The sequence below is a fragment of the Miscanthus floridulus genome, chromosome 1, assembly GCF_019320115.1.
Source record: "Miscanthus floridulus cultivar M001 chromosome 1, ASM1932011v1, whole genome shotgun sequence".
Classification (NCBI taxonomy): Eukaryota; Viridiplantae; Streptophyta; class Magnoliopsida; order Poales; family Poaceae; genus Miscanthus; species Miscanthus floridulus.
In genome coordinates this window covers 167,180,455-167,201,200 of record NC_089580.1, presented here as the reverse complement: position 1 = coordinate 167,201,200, position 20,746 = coordinate 167,180,455, and the positions used below count along the sequence as shown (strand labels likewise).

Below are 20,746 nucleotides of genomic sequence, written 5' to 3'. Positions count from 1 at the left end.
CTTCGACACCGGCGTGCTGTCAGAGGACCCGCTTGCGATGGTCTCCAAGGAGGCGGCAATCAGGCGGGCAGCGGTGGCCGGCACCGCCTTTGTGGGGCACTGCCACCGGCTCTACATGGAGGGCGAGTACGCTGGATTCCAAGAGCATACAGTTCCGCACGTCAAGCGAGATGGCGGTGCGCTCAACAAGCTGGCGCTGATGCTCAAGAGACGCGCTGCTGATGGCATGCCAGGCTTCGAGCTTCTTGACCCACCAGTGGCGCCATCACTGGAGAATGTTGTTGCTGAGCTCGTCACCAGCGGCTACTTGGATAAGCATGGCAAGCTGACAGAGAAAGGGAAACGCGAAGCATACGATGAAGACTAGACGTGAATTCATTCATTTTTGCACTCTTATATGTACGTGGCGGGGATACCGCAAACTGTTGCGGGATTCACTCCCTCTGGAAAAGCTACGAGGAGGTCACCAGAAACAGATATTTAACTGAATCATAGTTTTGTTGGAACCATTTCTTTATAAACTACACTACAAAATTTCTAAGTGAAAAATTGCACATTCTATACATCATCGTGGAAACTACATCTCAAAACATCGGAAGTAAGACTGTACGCACTATTTTAGAGTTCATTGCTAAGGCCCAGTTCATCTTCAAGGTCATCTTCCTCTTCAAAGAGCTTGAGGAATCGTGCCTGGTCTCGCTCCCTCTTCTTCTTCTGCCAGTACTTGTAGCCCCCAAACAAGGCAATGATGACAAGGACTGAAGCAAGAACACTAACTATTATGATGGCAGCAACAGATGTCTTCTTAGTTTCCAAATCTTCGCTAGGTTCACTGTTTCCATGTCCTGGCATGAAAGAAACATCTTGAGCAAAGGCAATGTAGAACAAAGACACAAGGCATTTCTTTGACATTATTAAGTACTATCAATTTAACAGGGAAATTTCATCATCAAAGATGCTGCAAAGGCGTTATCCATGAATCTAGACTACTCGTAACCAAATTAAAACAAGCTGCAAAGAATTACCTTAGACTATAAAAAAGCAACGGTAAATCCAGCTAGCTCATAGGAAAAATGTCTAAACAAACAGAAAGGAATAGGTATTGGATATCAGCAGTACCAGTTGAGGCAGTGCAGTTTGGACATAAGAATGTTGCATTGAACTGGCCTCCCTTAAACCGGGTGTATTTTCCACCCTTGAAATCACTCGAACACATCTCCCATTCATCAAAGACATCATCAGGTTTAAATGCGTCCTCCTCATACAAACCACATCGCTTGCATTTCTTTTCTGGAAGCTCTGTCAAGGGCTGCCAAAATTGCACAATTCAATGTATGATGCTAACAAAACAATGAGCAGTGACAAACTGATGAACAATTTTAAGTACTACACCAACAATTTGGCTTACCTGCCATGATTCTTCACCCTTAAAGGTATATAGCGTGTGCGCCTCCTTCACATCTGGCAAATCTGTTTTGTTCTCTCCATTGCACCGGAAAACCACTGTTGGCTTGCCAAACCATTCATGAGTAGTAAATATCTCAACAGTATCGAGTGTGACTTGCCTCGATGAAAATGTTCCTATACCATTAACCTCATCAGTGATGCACAAATAATTAGTGAAGGAAATAAACAAAGGAAATGGTCCAATTTTAGTCCCCGCAACTCTTTGATCGGTTTAAAAATGGTCCATCATCTATCACGTTTATCTTTGGTCCCTGCCTCTCAAAACCAGACGACAAAAGACCATTCCCTTGATATCAGCTGTTTTTGCACAAGTGGCAATGGACTAGGATCTGATGTGGGTGTGGCTTCTAGCAGCTGACCTCAGCCTTCCCATTATTCTCTCCTCTCTCACCATCAGCTTCGCATTCCCCATTCCTTTCCTGCCTGCTGCACTCAATCCCCACCAGCGCAACAATTCACGCTGCCTGCACTTCCCAATCTGGCTAACTACCCACGAAATCGCACTGCCACACCTCCAATGCTAATCTGCACCCCAGTGGCACTGCCGCACCCAAATCACACTGCCAGTCTATCCCTGTCGCGTGGCCATGTGCCACATTCGCAATATGTGCCTTCCAAATCCATCAGCCGTCACCAGCAAGTCACACATGGCAAGCTCTGGGAACACAAGGTAGGCGCAGGCGACAGCAAGCTACATCGCTGTCCTGTGTTTGCATTGAGAAAACAGCAGCTGCAGCTTGTGTGCTCTCAAATAAACAAATAAACTATCGAAGCACAAGCTTAAACTAATCAAGCAAACAGATCTGATGGGAAACAGAACTTCAGACCTTCTGGCATACAGATTGATTTGTGGATTTCCACCATGAGGGGAAAATAAGTGGGCCATACAGAGAGAGATCAGAAAAGGGGCAAGTCAGAGAGGACTGCACATCACATATGCAAAATCAGCGGGAGTTAGTGGACCCAGGGAGGACTGCTGTTGAACGGTGTAGTAAGATAACTGGTATTAGAAATGAGGGACCATTTTTAAACCATCGCATAACAAATATGTTAAAGTTTACAACCCTGTACAACAGTATAAGTATCACCAATGAGAACACAAAAACGGTCAAAATAAAAATATGGTGTCATTGCTTTCACGCAGCCAGTGAAAGACCAGGCCGGTTTAAACAAAACCTTGCCAACATTATCAACCAAAATTGTATTTTCTGATCGTGTTTCTACTTTCCCCTTTTTCAGGTAGTGCAATAACAGACAAATTCATGCACCGCAGGAATCTAATTACTGATCTGGGATGAAATGTGACAGGTCTCAATTGTTATACTTTATGCCTTATGTTTTAACTAATCACTTGCTTACTAAGGCATTGATAACGAGCACCGTGGCCTCGTCATGGTATATCTGTTGCACTGTAGCTTGTGAAATGTGATCTCGCACATCTATTGATCTATTCCATTCTAGCAATTATAGCTAAGAAGAATTCAAAATATCAACTAGAATAAAACACTGACATCTTTGATGAAAATACACCAATAGAAGATAAAATAAGTTACAACCAGTTGGCTTAGTTTCTGTTACTTAAATTTGCTAAAACAATCAACTTCAATCAAGCAAAACTAATGGTAAGCAATATGAAACTACACCATATAGTAGCTGAAAAACTACTTAAAATGCAGACAGATGAGAATCATTTAGCTTAGTTTGGTGTCTGTAGGGCACTAAAGGTATTAAAATTGTGTTACTTCAATGCAAAAATACCAATCTTGGTTTCCTGATGAAGTGAAGATAGAAAAGTCATTAAAAAATTTGAAAAGCAAGTTGGGGTAGGCTAAGAGATAAATCTTTGTTGACACTTGACACTGTCAACAACATGGGACCTGAGTTCTAAAAATTTAAAACAATCAATCTCCAGGAATACAGGACATGTAAGCAAGATTGTTCTTGGGTTACGTAACGAACACAAATTGTGCACGTAACAACACAGTATATTTCCTAACTTCTGAACCCCAAGCGAACTATGTCCTTCAGGGTGAAGCTGAACCCAAAAATGGGCCACAGTATGGATTGTTCTAGATTGATAGATCCAACACCAACCAAAAGAATCCCCCAAACTGTTCCGTGGCCTTTCCCATTGTCTATTCCATCTTTGAAATGTTTCATAACGAGCACTACGCTTTTGCTCGCATTTGCCACCTTCAATCTTCACACTGATGATCCTATCGTTCCATCTTTGAAATGTTTCATAATGAGCACTGCGCTTTTGCTCGCATTTGCCCCCTTCAATCTTCACACTGATGATCCTATAGTAATAAATCATCGAGGCACCTAGCAGGACAAAAATCACTTATTCCTACAAGCAGTTTCTATTTCACGAGTCTATAAAATCATTAAATCTCCTTCAGGCCTTCCCCTATGATAATTGCACCTCAGATCTTACCCAGCGGCCAATTCTTTCGCTGGTCAGTGGCCACAAATACATTGGGAAAAACATAATAATATGTCTGGAAAATGACTAGTTCCCATCTAATCACTCTCAATCGAAAAAAAATACGGTAAAAATAATTTGGTCAACCCTCCTTGACGGTAAAACATTCAAACTAAATTCCTTAACCCCGAATCAAACAGATACGAGCCAGATCTCACCAGGAATCGTGTAGAGGGCGACGAGAAGGACGAACAGGAGGGGGCGGCGGCGACTCGAGATCGCCAGCGGCCACCTCATGCTAAGGCCGCGGCGCACGCAGCGGATTGGCCGTGTGTGTGGATTCGTAGCTCAGGAGCACGTATCCTGGTACCGCGTCGTAGCGGGCCAGTCGACGGTCGGGCGCCGGCACGCGCCTCCTCTTCCTCGTCGTCCTCCCAATTCCCAAACGAGAGACGGAGAGAGATGGAACTGATTCTTCTCACCTATGCAGCCCGAGGCACGATAACACGCCACGAAGCCCGTTTTTTTAACCCGATACCAACACGGCCCGAAGAAGTAGGCCATGCCAGGACCGCTGCTCTCAGGCCCGTGGGCTGGCACGGCACGGCCCTGCCTGAGTCGGTCGGCCCGGCCTACCCCTCCCCCTCCTCGCTCATCCTCCCCTCCCCAAGGCCTAGCGCGGCCGGCCCACCTTCCCCGCCTCCCCCCTTCGCATATAAAAGCGCACGGGCCGGCTCCATAGCGCAAGCTCGCCCTCGCCTGGCTCGCTCCTCCGTCACCTCCCGCGAGCTACCCCTGCCTCCTCTTGCCACGCGTGGGTGCGCGGCCGCTGCCTCCACCCGGATCCGCCTCGAGTGCCCGGCGTCGAGCTCGGCAGCAGCAGCAGCGTCGAGCGGGCGGCCTCCTCCATCCTTCACGGATACGGCCTCCTCCATCCTCCTCCTGGCTCCTGCCGCCGGATTCGGCGGTCGCCGCCAGCCCGCCACCTCCTGCGACTCGAGCAGCTCGCGCCGACGGCCTTCCCTCCCCCGTCTCTCTCTCTCTCTTTCTCTTGGGCTGTGGTTGCGGGCTTCGGGATGGCCCGGTCCGCACGGCCGCACTTGCACCTCGCTTCCCCCCACGCGCGACGTGGGAGACGGGCCTCTTGCCTTTCGTGCCACCCGCTGCCGCCGCTGCCGTTTTGACCTCGTCCTCCGTCCTCTCTCCCTTGCCGTGCTGATGCCTTGTCGTGCTGATGCGGGCCTCGGGGCGGCCTGGCCTGTTAAAAAGGCCGTGCTTTTCGGGCCGGCTCGGCACGGAAAGTGGCCCGACGGGCCGTGCCTGAGCCGTCGGCTAGGAACGGTGGACTGGGGCGACATGGCCCGGTGGCCCATTGTGCTCTATCGTGCCGTGCCCTACCGGGCCAGGCCTGGCATGGGCCCGTGCCGGGCTGGGCCGGGTGGCCCGAATGGCCATCTTTATTCACCTCGCCTTCGTGAGTTCGTGGGGAAGCGATGCGCTACGAATACGCCGTCATTCTACAACTACGCCTTCCAACTCATAAAGCCCATTAGCTCTGCTGAAGTGATGATCCTCAAAGCCCATTTATATAAGGCCCAACAAATAGCTAGCCCGTATGATTGCACAAATCAGAGAAGGGACCCTTCTGCGACCCGTTCGTGCTCCCCCGAGCCCCGAAGCCGACGCCATTCCTGATTCCTCCCTCTTCCGCCGCGCCGCCGGAGATATGTCGAGACTCGCGGCCGCCGCCCTCCGCCGCGGCGTCACCGCATCGAGGGATCTCTCTTCCTCTCTGTTGGCCGTGTCCCTGCCGGTGTCCGCTCGGCTCTTCTCCGCGGATGCATCCGGCGAAGCGGCCGCCACGGCCGCAGAGTCGCAGGACGACTCTTTCCTCAAGGCATCCCTCGAAGGTAACTCGGTCATTCTCGTGCTTCAACCTTTTCCTTTACCTGTACCTATTCGTGTTTCTTCTATAGCTTGTCAGTTTGCTTGGTTCTGGGTGGGTTTAGGGTTTAATACATGTTATCTTCCCGTTTAAGAATACCGAGTGATAAGGAACTTAAAGGGATAGAGTAGCCGGCAATAAAATGTAGGTTGGATGTGCTATCTGTAAATTTGATCATAAATGTAGGTTGGGTGTGCTATCCGTGAATTTGATGGAGGGATTTGATCTCTAAGGTCATGACTCATGACATAGTACCACGTTTGGTAGGGTGAATTATAGGTTTGAAAGCATGAGATATTGCTCTAGTTTGTCTGTGGAACACTGTGAAGCAACACTGCTACCAGTATAAGGTCAGTCATTGTTATTGCCTCTTTGGAAGTTTCATCACATGTAAGCAAAAGAAAACAATTCAATTTTAGAAGACGTCATTTCCTTATTGGGGATGCGTGTACAGGGAAAAGGAAAATGTTCATAGGTATTTCTGTTGATTTCATATCTGTGGAGTATTGTCATGCTCAAGGTTCCGAAAGGCACTAGGCCACTGGTGACCTAGGGCCTAGAGCGCCTAAACATAGATTAAGCATGATTAAGCGTTTGTGCTTTTTTTTTATATATAATTTGTTTTTGCTGCTGGGAGCAAGATCCGGAGGCACCAGCACAGGTGAAGGGCAAACAGAGTATTTAATAGAGATATTTTCAAGGCTAATAAATCACAAGGCAGCACAAACAAGGGACATTTATCAGGTTCAGAACATTTGAGAACATAGTTTCAGAAGAAAATTATGTCAACCAACACAGAAGTACCGAGTTTTTTTCAAACAGAAGCAGGTTCTAGTCTAGAAATAATAGAAACGTATCTCGCAGGGATAGCTGAGTGCTGCAGGTCACGCACTGCCGCACTGCAAAGTCACACTCCATCCACCACTTACCACACGAGGGCATGCATGAACAGCTAATGATGCACTCCCTGAGGCTCCCCACCTCATATGCGCATCCATACACCGCCGATGGGAAGCCGGGAGCTAGCAGGATGAGGGAGGAGGAGGCTGGGACGAAGCTACGCCGGTGGCAACACGAGGATGAACGAGGGGTGGCGATGAGGACTCTGCAGCCGGCGATGAGACAAGGAGCGATGGTGCTTTTTGTTTCTCTCATAACCTACCCACCAGGTCTTTATCTACCTGTCTGCACCCGCCCTCTGTTCCGTGCTCCTGCCATCTGTTTTGCGCTCTTGCTTGTGCCCGCACAGGCTCTTTTTTCCGCCTGTTCGCTCGCTCCTGCCTGCCCACCTGCCCTAGCACAAGACTGCCTCGCCGCAGCTTTTCCCTGTGTCTGTGCCGCTTACATGCTGCCGCGTGCGTATGCAAGCACCTAGGTGCAACCAATGCTTATTTGGCTGTGCAGGGCCTAATCGATTCAGGAGGCTCTGATTAGCGCTTAATTGTGTGTAGGCACACGTTTAATACTGTTTTTTTGGAACACTGGTCAATGGTCATGCTTAAATTAAAGAAGTGTGAACTGGGTAGGTTACCGAGCTTGTGACATATGTTGTAACATTTAAATTGGGTCTTCTCTCTCTTGTGTTATTGTATCTTGATTGTTGAGATCAAGAGGATTTTGTTGTGGCCTCTTAGCCTTTTGTTCTGCTGATACTCATAGCTTGTAATAACTGTTTCGGCTGATAAGGTACCTATTCACCTCATAGATCAAGTATATTACAATAATATTTTTCCTACTGCTACAGGATTGGCCTATGGAAGGTTCTACAGCGTCATTGGTGGAGGCAATCGTCTTGAGAAGAACATGTTGAAAACTGACATTATCCATCACCTTGACAGATGTGGATTGTCATTGGATGATGTGAAGATTGATTACAACAACAGATATGATCCATTGGCCGTGTATGATTCCTCTGCATGCTCTGTATATATAACCTTTTTTTTCCCTCTGCATGCTCTGTATACATAGCCTTGTGTGAAGATTGATTACAACAAGGGACGTACTCTGTATGCTCTGCATACTCTGCATGCTTTTTATATATAACCTTTTTTTTTATTTTTGTTTACTTGAACTTGGGCTCCTAACCGGCTCCATTCCTTCATGACCCGATCACAAGACAAGTGACGCCTTGGCCTTTTAGAACTGTAGCTTAGATATGAACCTTGTGTCTGGTTGATGCATGCCTATTTTCATATAGTGTTCATGAAGCATTGCCCTTTCTTAGTAGTCCAATTTGTCCCTGACTAGCCTTTGTTGATCTGTCTGATGACCTATTTAGTTAGGTTGTGTATCTGTGCAAGATATTTTTCCTTGAGCACATGATGAGTTCTGTACGAGGGACAATAGTTATTTCTTCATTGATGCTATTATTCTGTATGATGCTAAGGAAGATTGTGCAAACACAATTTCTTGGTTTACTACTATCAAACACTGTATTTATGGTAAACATATGTCATGCTTTCATTAATATTTTAATAGCTGTCGACATGATATCGGTATTAAAAAAATCTGTATTATTATTTATTTCTGCCCACTTCTGGATGTGATTATCAACCTGAAACTTGTTTTAATGCTTTACTTGATTAGTTTGTTGAGGTTTTCTTCAAAGGCAATGTTTACCAGCACAAATAGGCAAACAAGTCAGAATCGGGTGTACAGGATTTGATGAGGTAACGCGGGACTTTTTTCTTTTATCAGTTTTCAGTTGGTCCAGTGCCAAACAATATTGTCTGCTCTAAACAGATAAGTCGTGAAGTATGGGATCTCAAAAAGCCCTTTGATGGGAAAACTGTAAGTGATAGTTTTGTGTTAAGTATGTGTGTAATCAATTTTTGTTTATGCTTGCAAGAAGATTAAGTATAACAAATATAGTGTTCTCTCTCTTCTGCTTAGTGCTTATTGATTGTGCATATACCAAGGACTACAATCCTCCCAAATCTCCAATCTCTTATTCTAGTAAATCTATGCATTTGATATCAATTATTGATTTGTCTGGAAACAATGATAAAGTTTTGATTCTGTTGTTTGTTGTATTGGTCTTTCCAGGTACTATTGCAAGGAATCCCACGAAATGCCCTCCCAGAGGACATAGAGCGTTTTTTGTGTGGCACGAACTTTGAACCTCCATTTGAAAGCTTTATAAGGTAAGGACTTTAGACGCCCACTCTTGTTTGCTAGTCCTAGTCGTAGTTGTCTAATTCCATAGATACTGCTGCAACAGAGCTGGTGTCCCAGAGCCCATAAGAACGGTGCTGGTTAAATTCCGCACAAAGACTGATGCGATGAATGCCTTCATTACCAAAAACAGGGGTTTCTGTCTGAACAATCAAGTTAGCATGCGTGTCCTTCAGTAACTGAGTAGCCAATCAAATCTCGTGATATTTGCGCCAACTCTGTCAAACAAAACCTTTATCTGAAGTCTATCCACAAATGTTGCCGCATTGTGTGGTTCTGTAGGTTACTTTCAACTGGCAGCCTGCTTTATGTTTTAATTTCCTATTAGTTTGTGGTTTCAATTGTACTGTATGGCAAATATTTATGTCTACTCTGGAAATTGTACCACCGTTCCCTTTAGAATAAAATAATTAACAGTACAAACGTTAGGGTTCGAGTGCTGGATTGCTACCGTGTTCGACTTCTATGTTCATCGAATAAAAGACTATAATGCTGTGGAGTAGCGAAGACAAAAAGAGATTAAAAAGTGCACTAATAAATAAAAAATTATGGTGGCAGTGAAAGCTGCGGATAGTCGGGGAGCCGTGGATAGGCAAAACACTTTTTGTTATTTTGGTAGAATGTTTCTAAAGTGTACTTTAAGTCCAAGATTCGAAGATATGTGCACCGTGCAGACATGTAATGATTAGTCCTAAAGCGAGACATTTATTTAATCCTTTTTTGTTGCATTCATGGGAAAAGTCGAAGCGGACTTAAAGGTCATCGACGAAATTGCCGTGAAACGACACTGGCGTTTTTTCACGAGTGATCTCATCCATTAAATACAGGATTAGCAGATACAATTAGACAGTTAGTTTTAATCCAAAAGAGTATGTCTTTTGGAAATAGTCGTGTCCTCTTCACTTGTATAAATATATTTTAGAGATCAATGAAAGCAACTGTTTTTCCAATCATGTTCATTTACATTCGCGCTTAATAGAAATATTTCCTTAGTGTGCCATTTTTTTTCCCGTCCCTAATCCTCAGTCGTTGTCGGATAGGTGGAAATGGGAGTCACTCTACCACTGTGGCCGAATAATCAAACGATCGCAAATGGATTAATCGTCAGCGGAGAAAATGATGGATGCATGGTGCCAAGCGAAGCCACAAATCAAAGCATTTCAGCATGGCGTGCGGTAAGCTTTGGTATGGTAGCTCCTGCGTCAAGGAGCCGAGCACCCGCGACCCCTTTGATCCCTATGGCCGCGTCGCCGTCACGACGTCTGACGCCACGGCGCCAACGGCTTTGTAGCCGTCACGACGATCGACCCCTTTGATCTCCTCACTCGCCCCGCGCATGCGCCTCACTGGACCACCCGTCCACTGACGTCCATGCCCTCGACCGCCGCGGCAGCGATGGCGGCAACGCCGGCGGGGGAGGGATCCCTCATTTTCTTCCTGCAACCGCTCTTCCTCCACGGCGTGAGCGCCGCGGCCCACTTCATACTCGCGCTCGCTGTCGCGGGGCGCTTGCTCTTTTGCCGCCTCTCCGCTGACCGCACCAAGGACGGGGAGGTGGAGGGAGATGCCAGCCTCGGCGTCGTTGACCGGTTCCGGTGCTACGGGGTCGCTGCCTGCACCACGTGGACCCTGGTGGCGTTCGAGGTCCTCCTCGCCGCGTATTCCTGGTACGCGGACGGTGGAGCCGGGTGGTCACGTGACGCGGTCGCGGAACAGGTGGACGCGGCCGCGCGCGCGGTGGCGTGGTTGCTGCTCGCCGCGTACCTGCAGTTCGATTTCGGGCCGCGGCGGCGGCGGCGGCGGCGGCGGCGGCAGCAGGAGCTGTTCCCTGCGCAGCTCAGGCTTTGGTGGGCGCTCTACATGCTGCTCTCCGTCGCCACCGTCGGCGCTCACGCGGCGTCGAGTCTCGACGGGTTCCTCGTGCTCGGTCGGTCGTGGGCGCTCGACGCCGTCTCTGTTGTTGCAGCAGTGGTTCTACTCTCAGCTGGGTTCCTCGGAAGGAGGGCGGGAGGGGGCCAAGGCCATGCTTCCGAGGAGCCTCTGCTGAACGGCGCGCACGAGGCGGCCGGTGAGAACAGCAGCATCGCCGGCGCCGACGGCGCATCCTTGCTCACTGGCGCTGGCTTTCTTAGCGTGCTCACCTTCTCGTGGATGTCCCCTCTGCTCAGCGTGGGCCACAGGAAGACCCTCGTCCTGGAGGACGTCCCGGGCCTCGAGTCCGGCGACAGCGTTGCTGGCCTGCTCCCGTCGTTCAAGGCCAACCTTGAGGCGCTCAGCCGCGACGGCGACAGCTCCAGCTCTAGCTCCAGCCGGAAGGTCGTCACGGCGTTCAAGCTCACCAAGGTCCTGCTGCGCACCGTCTGGTGGCACGTCGCGGTGACCGCGTTCTACGCGCTGGTCTACAACGTCGCCACCTACGTCGGCCCGTACCTCATAGACTCCGTGGTGCAGTACCTCAACGGCGACGAGAGGTACGCGAGCAAGGGGCCGCTCCTTGTCCTCGCCTTCATCGTGGCCAAGGCGTTCGAGTGCCTGTCGCAGCGGCACTGGTTCTTCCGCTTGCAGCAAGCGGGGATACGCGTGCGGTCGGCGCTCGTCGCCATCGTGTACCAGAAGAGCCTCGCGCTTTCCAGCCAGTCAAGGCGGAGCCGCACAAGCGGAGAGATGATTAACATCATCAGCGTCGACGCCGACCGCGTCGGCATCTTCGCATGGTACATGCACGACCTCTGGCTGGTGCCGTTACAAGTAGGCATGTCAATGTTCATCCTGTACTCCACGCTCGGGCTCGCCTCGCTTGCCGCGCTTGGTGCCACCGTGGTCATCATGCTTGCCAACGTGCCTCCCGGAAAAATGCAGAAGTTCCAGGAGAAGCTCATGGACAGCAAGGACGTCAGGATGAAGGCGACGACTGAGATCCTTCACAACATGAGGATTCTGAAGCTGCAGGGGTGGGAGATGAAATTCCTGTCCAAGATCATTGAGCTGAGGAAGACACAGACGAATTGGCTAAAGAAATACCTCTACACATCGGCCACGGTGACCTTCGTCTTCTGGGGGACCCCGTCCTTCGTTGCTGTGGTCACCTTTGGAGCTTGCATTCTCATGGGGATCCCGTTGGAGTCAGGGAAGGTGCTGTCAGCATTGACCACGTTCCGCGTGCTCAAGGAACCGATATATGTCCTTCCTGACACTATCTCAATAGTGATTCGGATCAAGGTGTCTCTTGACAGGATAGCATCATTCCTATGCCTTGACGAGCTGCCGAGTGATGCTGTGCAGAGGCTTCCAAGTGGTAGCTCTGACTTTGCAATCAACGTCAACAATGGGTGCTCTCCTGGGAAGCCTCACCTGAAATCGTCCCAACACTGAAGGACCTCAACTTCCAAGCTAGGCCAGGCATGCGTGTTGCGGTTTGTGGGACAGTTGGCTCCGGCAAATCGAGCTTGCTGTCTTGCATTCTTGGCGAGATTCTAAAGTTATCGGGAGAGGTCCAGACTTGTGGGACAACAGCATATGTCAGTCAGTCAGCATGGATACAGAGCGGCAAAATTCAGGAGAATATACTGTTCGGCAAGGAGATGGACACAGAGAAGTATGACAGAGTACTTGAGTCATGCTCGCTGAAGACAGACTTGGAGATTTTGCCATTTGGTGATCAGACAGTCATCGGCAAGCGAGGCATCAACCTTAGTGGCGGGCAGAAGCAAAGGATTCAGATAGCCCGCGCTCTTTATCAGGATTCCGACATCTATTTGTTCGACGATCCATTCAGTGCAGTTGATGCCCATACAGGATCCCACCTTTTTAAGGTACATGATTTATTGATTTATTCTAATTAAGCTTCATCGCTAACAACTTTATTTTGCAGGAATGCTTGCTTGGGGATTTGGCTTAAAAAACAGTGGTTTATGTTACTCATCAGATTGAATTCCTACCTACTGCTGATCTCATTCTTGTGAGAAATTCTTTGTAAAGTTTTAATGCATTATCGTTACCATAAGTTCGTATGGCTCTTATAAAGCTCGTAATGTAGGTCATAAAAGATGGGAGAATAGCACAAGCAGGAAAATACAACGAAATACTAGGTTCAGGGAAACAGTTCATGGAGCTAGTTGGTGCTCACAAGGATGCTCTTACAACATTGGATGCGATTGATTGCATGAATGGAGGCAATGTGCCCTCTCCTTCAAGTGGCAAAGCAAAGCCGAAGCTTTCCAGATCACTGTCATCAGTTGAGAAGAAAGATAAAGCCAACAATGATGAACAGAATGCTCAGAGTGGGCAGCTGGTGCAGGAAGAAGAAAGGGAGAAAGGTAGGGTAGGGTTCTGGGTCTATTGGAAGTACCTCACACTAGCTTATAAGGGAGCTCTTGTACCATTTGTGTTGCTAGCACAGATACTTTTCCAAATACTTCAAATTGTGAGTAATTACTGGATGGCTTGGGCTGCTCCCGTGTCAAAGGATGTTGAGCCTCCGGTGAACATGTCGACACTGATCTATGTCTATGTCATCCTGGCTCTTGGAAGCTCACTGTGTATCCTTGTAAGATCACTGTTCCTTGCAACAGCTGCAAACAAAACAGCGACTTTGTTATTCAACAAGATGCATTTTTCCATATTCAGAGCTCCTATGTCTTTCTTCGATTCCACTCCGAGCGGGCGCATCTTGAATAGGGCAAGTCATTCGTCGGATAAAATATTGTTAGTTCAATTCATTTACTTGTATACTATGCTAATTCATATATTCAAAATTTTCAGGCTTCAACTGATCAAAGTGAAGTGGACACTATCATTGCTGGCCAGATGGGCTTTGTTGCATTTTCCATCATTCAACTTATCGGAATTATTGTGGTGATATCTCAAGTTGCATGGCAGGTCTTTGTTGTTTTCATCCCTGTATTTGCTACCTGTGTCTGGTATCAGGTACTTTTTACCAATATATCCTATCATCGCCCATGTTAAACTGCAGGATGACCCCATATCTCATTTTACTTGCCTCGTACTAAATCCGTTCCAAATTATAATTCGTTTGGCTTTTTTACTCCAAGTTTGACCACTCGTCTTACTAAAAAAAAAAAGTTATGTAAACATAGTCAAATTTAAGTTATTCTTGAAGAACTTTTGTTAATAATGCAAGCCACAACCAAAGAAGTGATATTTTGCATAATTTTTTGAATAAGACGAGTGGTCAAACTTGGAGTCAAAAAAAAAAAAAAGTTAAACGAATTATAATTTGGAATGGAGGGAGTACATGTTAGATGTATATGTTGTGTAGCAATAAGGGCACCTATGCATAAATGCCCATCCCATGTACATGTTTGGGCTGTTGCCCCCCTGGAATAGATTGAACTCACTCCACTCTAACATGGGTATCCAGAGCTTGGTTACGCTAGGGTTACCTGTGGCCGCCGGCCCGCCGCCGACTCGTCCCGCCGGTTTCTCCCTGCCGCGCCGCCGCCGTCTCGTCCCTGCGCGCCGCCGTCGATTCGTTTTCCTGTCGCGGTTCATCTTCTTCTTGTCGCTGGCGTCGCGGCTTCTTCCTGTGGCCGCCGCTGTGGCTCCTTCCTAATGGCCGCCGCCACGTAGACCCCTAGGTCGCGCCTCTCGTGGTGCTCCCCCTCCAGCCGCGCAGGCGCACGCGTGTGCGTGCGGTCTCGACCACGGGTCCGCGTAGACGCGTGCGAGCGGGGCGTGCGTGCCCCTCAGGTGCGGACGCATGCGAGCAGGGCATGTGGGTCTTGATGCGCGGACACGGGCAGGCCCCTCAGCCGCACCTATGACTTCCTGACTCATCTTTGCGCTGAGCTTGAGCCTCTTCGTGCTCAATTACTTGCTCATGAGCCATGTGTATCCTTGATGGACTTGCTGTTGTTCGTAACGAGGAGACCTATCTTTGTTCTGTTGGTTTGCTTCAGTTGACCTCCTCCTCAGTTGTGGCTACTCGATCTGCATCCTCTGGAATTCTTGGTTCTGCTCCCTAGGGGCTTCTTCAGTGGCCTCTGGCTCTGGGACTCGTAGTTCAGGTGGACTTCACTGTGATCACAGTGACAGAGATGGACATGTTGAGGCTCACTGTTACAAGAAGAAGAGGCAGCAGACTCAGTCTCGCCAAGGTGGGCATCCCTCATAGGGTTCTCGACTTCTAGTAGTGTGACTACTGGTGTTTCTCGTAGTACTGGTGGCTCTCAGCATAGTGATACACAAGAGATGCTCATGTTGCTTCGTCGTCTTGCAACCTTTGTTCCTAATGGAGCTGCTGGTTCTGTCACTCCTGCCCTTGCACTATCTGTTGCTTCTCAGTCTTCTATCGAGGGACCACCCTCTACTTTAGGTATCTTGCCATGGATTTTTGACTCTGGTGCTTTTTTTTTTCATATGACGCGTACTCATCTTTCTTCCATTTGCCCTCCTTCTATTCCTCTTACCATTCAAACTGCTGATGGTTCACCTCTTTTCGCTGGTTGGTCGTGACACTCTTTCATCCTCTTCCTTTCATGTTCTCAGTGTTTCTTAGGTCCCTAATTTGACCGTGCAACTTATTTCTGTTGGCCAGCTCACCGATCATGGTGATCGTGTTATTCTTAATTCTGACTCTTGTCGTGTCCAGGATCTCAGCTTGGGTCTCCTGGTTGGTACTGGCCCTTGGCGCCGTGATTCTCAACATCTTTGGGAGCTTGACTGGCTTCGTCTTCCTTCCGCTACCTCTGCCAGTCTTGTGGGCTCTGCTTCGCCTGCATCGACTTCTTCATCTTTTGCTCAGTGGCATCATCGATTGGGATGTTTATGTGGTTCCCGGTTATCCACTCTTATCCGTTGTGATCTTTTGGGGAATGTCTCTAGTGATGTTTCTTTAGATCAGTGTCAGGGCTGTAAGCTTGGCAAACATATCCAACTCCCATATTCCTATAGTGGGTCAGTGTTACTGTGTCCTTTTGACCTTGTTCATTCTGATGTATAGGGTCTCGCACCCTTCATCTCGAAAGGGGGTCATCAATATTATGTCATATTTATCGACGATTTCTCTCGCTTCACATGGGTGTACTTCGTGAAACATTGTAATGAGGTGTTATCCATATATAAGACCTTTGCTCATATAATTCATACTCAATTTGATGCTTCTATTCGTGTTTTTTGTGCTGACTCTACTGGGGAGTATCTTTCGAGCGCTCTTCACCAATTTCTTTCTAATCAGGGCACTCTTTGTCAGTTTTCTTGTCCTGGTGTGTATGCTCAAAGTGGTGTTGCTGAGTGCAAGCATCGCCACCTTCTTGAAACTGCTCATGTTCTTATGATTGCTTCATCTGTTCCACCTAATTTTTGGGCTGATGCAATCTGTAATGCCACTTAATTAACTAACATTCTTCCTTCATCTGCTCTTCAAGGTGGAATCCCATATGAGCGCCTCTATGGACAACCACCTGATTACTCTGGTCTTTGCCTTTTTGGATGTCTATGCTATGTCCTTCTTGCTCCTCGTGAACGCACTAAGCTGACACCTCAATCTGTTGAGTGTGTTTTCTTGGGTTATAGTGCTGAACACAAGGGATATCATTGTTGGAATCCTGTTGCTCATTGTATGTGGATTTCTCGAGATGTTACTTTTGATGAGTCTCGTCCATTCTATCCTTGGCCTTCCTCTAATGTTTCTCCTCAGGTTGTTGTTGAGCCTCTTTCCCTCTTGACCTTTCCTAATACACCTATCTCCACTGTTTTTCTTCCTCCTCCACCTTCTCCACCATCTCCATCTCCACCGCCGCTCTCGGAGCCACCTTTCACAGGCTCCTCTTAGGTCCATCTATGATTCCAAGCCTCCTATGATTTACACCTACAGTCGCCACCTCTAGGATCCCTCGCCTCCTGTTGATTCGTCTCCTGATGTTTCACCTCATGTTGAGACATCTTCGGTTGAGGATTTTTCCTCTCAGCCATCCTCTCGTTATGATCTTCACAATCTTGGGTCGTTGAATCCTACATACCGATATGGTTTTGCTGGCATGGTTCTTTCTGAGCCAACCACATACCATGATGCCATTTGTCATCTAGAATGGCGACATGCCATGGCTAAGGAGATCGCTGCTCTTGAGCGCACTGGCACTTGGGATCTTGTTCCTCTTCCTTGTCATGCTCGTCCCATCACGTGCAAGTGGGTTTATATGATTAAGACTCGCTCTGATGGCTCTTTCGAGCGTTACAAGGCTCGTCTTTTTACTCGTGATTTTCAACAGGAGCATGGTTGCGATTATGATGAGACCTTTGCTCCTGTGGCTCATATGACTACTGTTCATTCTCTCCTTGTTTTGGCCTCTATTCGTGCTTGGTCCATTTCTCAGCTTGATGTAAAAAATGCCTTTGTTAATGGTGAACTCCATGAGGAGGTCTACATGTGACCACCTCCTGGGTATCTTGTTCCAGATGGCATGGTTTGTCGTCTTTGTCACTGTCTTTATGGTCTGAAATAAGGTCCTCAGCGTTTTGCCTCTGTGATCACTATTGCTAGTTTTTCTCCGAGTGATCATGACCCGCCTTGTTTCTCCATACTTCATCTCTAGGCCGCACTCTTCTTCTACTTTATGTTTATGATATGATCATCACTAGTGGTGATTATGAGTATATTGCCTTTGTGAAGGCATGTCTTCCTCATGTCCAATATTGGTTCTCTTCGTTACTTTCCTGGAATTGACGTCTCTTCCACCTCTAATGGCATTTATCTGTCCCAAGAAAAGTACATCCAAAATCTTCTTGATCGCTCCTCTCTCACTGATCATCGCACTGCTGAGACCCCCAAGAACTTAATCTTCATTTTTGCCCCACTGATGGTGAACCTCTCACTGATCCTATTCGGTATCGCCATATTGTGGGGAATCTTGTCTATTTGGGTGTGACTGGTCCTAACATCTCTTATGTTGTGCACATTCTTAGTCAGTTTGTTTCTGATCCCACTCACCTTCACTATAGTCATCTTCTTCGTGTCTTGCCTTACCTACGTGGGACCATTACTCGTCGTTTGTTCTTTTCGTGCTCTGGTTCCTTTCATCTCCAAGCCTACTCTGATGCTACTTGGGCTAGCGACTCTTCTGACCATCGCTCTCTTTGTGCCTATTGTGTTTTTCTTGGTGGTTCTCTCTTTGCTTGGAAGATTAAGAAGCAAACTGCGGTTTCTCATTCGAGTGCAGAGGCTGAGTTGCGAGCTATGGCTCTTACGACAGCAGATGTTACTTGGCTACGATGATTACTTGAGGGTTTTGGTGTTTCAATTTCTGTGTCAACCCCTCTCTTGTCTGACAGTACTGGTGCTATTAGCATAGCTCATGATCCAGTGAAGCATGAGCTCACCAAGCATATCGGTGTTGATGCATCTTACACTCAGGCACAAGTGCAGGATGATGTCATTACTCTTCACTATGTGCCTTCAGAGCTTCAGTTGGCTGAATTCTTCACCAAGGCATAGACGAGAGCTCAACATCAGTTCTTTATCTCCAAACTCAGTTTTATGATCCACCCTGAGTTTGAGGGTGGTGTTAGATGTATATGTTGTGTAGCATAAGGGCCTCTATGCATATAATGCCCATCCCATGTACATGTTTTGGCTGTTGCCCCTTGGAATAGATTGAGCTCACTCTAGTCTAATAGTACATTAACTTTCTTTTTCCTACCTTAATTGAAGGGCAGAGCTCCTACCGTTATGTTAAAAAAATTACTTGCCTTGTTGCAGCGGTACTACATTGACACAGCTAGGGAGCTGCGAAGGCTGGTAGGAGTTTGCAAAGCTCCTACCATACAACATTTTGCAGAATCAATAACAGGGTCAACTACCATTAGAAGTTTCGGCAAGGAAAATCAGTTTGTGTCAACTAATAGCCATCTAGCAGATGCCTACTCTCGACCAAAATTCTACAACACTGGAGCAAAGGAATGGCTTTGCTTTTGTCTGGATGTGTTGTCATCTCTGGTATTTGCCTTCTCTTTGATATTTTTGATCAGTCTACCAACCGGTATCATTGATCCATGTATATATCATGTTAATTCTGAACATTATTTATAGTTTGGCTGGATGGATGACAGTAAATTAGATAGGATTTGATATGGATTCGTAACTAACATCATGATGAACTTTCAGGTATTGCTGGTCTTGCCATCACATGTGGGCTTAACCTGAACATGCTTCAAGCATCGGTTGTCTAGGGTATGTGCACTTTGGAGAACAAGATAATACCAGTAGAGAGAATTCTACAGTACATTAGCATTCCTGTAGAACCCCCGCTTGTTATGTCACAAGATAAGTTGGCTCATAACTGGCCATCTAATGGAGAAATTTAGCTCCATAATCTCCATGTAAATCTCTCATCCTTTAGCCGTTGTGCTATATTTCTTTTTTCTGTATTAGAATAGTTTTTTTTGAACTATCACGGGGGAGGAGGGGAGTTAATCCCCACCTGAATATATATTGATATAAATCAACAACCTTGTTTTTAGGGAAAAAATGAGGCAAAACCCATTCGTTAAGTTAATTTTGGAAAATCGGACTAAAACCCTACAAACAACCTCAACGCAAGGGCAAGCTTGTGGCATATCCACAAAATTAAAACAACAACAACAAATGCCCCATCACAAGGGCAGACGGTGGCACAACAACAACACACCAGTAAGAAGAAAAATAAATTGCAACACCAAGGCACGAGAACTCTTCAACGATGCCTCCAGGGAGGTGAATGACTCAAGGGTGTAATCATCGTCAACCAAGCAGGAGTTGAGCAAGGCTTTCACCTGAGTCTTGTGCCGAGGAGGGCCGTGAATGGTCAGGCTGCAAGAGGTTCTTCAGCGATGCGCGATGCCTTCAAGAAGGAAGCTTCGCCCAGTGGCGTTCTCGCCACTGGCCTAGCCTAGGGCTAAGCTGAGCTTTCGCCCAGAATCTTCGCAAGAGCTCTCATAGACGGGGCAACAAAAGACATTGTTGTCACATCCAAAATCTAGAGTTGACATCCTGACGCCGCCACCACGCTACCACCGCCACCGCGGGCACAAGCATGGATGACACCGTCGTACTACCGATACGGTGCTCTACCCTTCCTGACGAGAGGCACATGGGAAGGGCAACCGTGGACATGCAGCCCCATCGCCGGTTCACCCGCGACCAAACTGCATGCACCACGCACGCACGTGTAGAGGGAACTGCTGCCAAAGCACCGTCTGTGCCTCAAGGAGGACAGCAGCAGTTCCACTAGATCCGGAGGTGAGGTTGCCAGATCTATTGCAGGGACACCATGGATACACAGCCCCACCGCTAGCATGCCATAGCCAAACTGCGCACGCCAAGGGCTTGCACACGCATAAGAAGAAGAGCCACTGGCACTACAGAGCATCATCACCGGATCTGACCGAGGGGGCGGCGAAGTCAAGCAGACGCCCATGCTCCTTAGGGACGCACCATCCCATGCAAGCCGTACCTTAGGGAGGAGCGCCGTGCCGTTGGGTGGGGTGCCACTCGCCGCGTCGCCACACAGGACACGGTGTTGCCCTACCGATCGGGTGCCGGCATGTAACACCTCTGGTGTTATGAACTTGCTTAGCACCTAGGTTAAGGCCACAAGAAATCTGGCCGAATGAGTTTTCAAATTTTAACGAGTTAAAACACACATGAAACGAAAAACAATTTCTGTAAACAGAAACAACATATAATGTGTGTATAGTGTTTATGTAAAAATGATGAGCAAATAGTGTAGATAAGAGTGCAA

At 47.6% G+C, this 20,746-nt stretch overlaps 1 protein-coding gene, 1 long non-coding RNA gene and 1 pseudogene across 2 annotated transcripts; 1 reads left to right on the top strand and 2 right to left on the bottom strand.

The window, feature by feature from the left end:
- Window positions 1–370: 370 nt before the first annotated feature.
- On the bottom strand, window positions 371–4,394 carry LOC136501040 (uncharacterized). Its single transcript, XM_066496535.1, has 4 exons — window positions 4,111–4,394; window positions 1,409–1,581; window positions 1,120–1,309; window positions 371–845 (listed from the first exon to the last, which is right to left on the bottom strand). The coding sequence occupies exons 1-4, from the start codon at window positions 4,187–4,189 to the stop codon at window positions 619–621; spliced, it is 669 nt and encodes a 222-aa protein (XP_066352632.1). The 5' UTR covers window positions 4,190–4,394; the 3' UTR covers window positions 371–618.
- Window positions 4,395–5,702: 1,308 nt separating this feature from the next.
- LOC136547229 (ABC transporter C family member 3-like) lies at window positions 5,703–19,336 on the top strand (annotated as a pseudogene).
- On the bottom strand, window positions 13,112–15,087 carry LOC136547237 (uncharacterized). Its single transcript, XR_010781515.1, has 3 exons — window positions 14,414–15,087; window positions 13,360–13,582; window positions 13,112–13,236 (listed from the first exon to the last, which is right to left on the bottom strand). It is a non-coding gene; the product is annotated as an uncharacterized lncRNA (long non-coding RNA).
- Window positions 19,337–20,746: the final 1,410 nt, after the last annotated feature.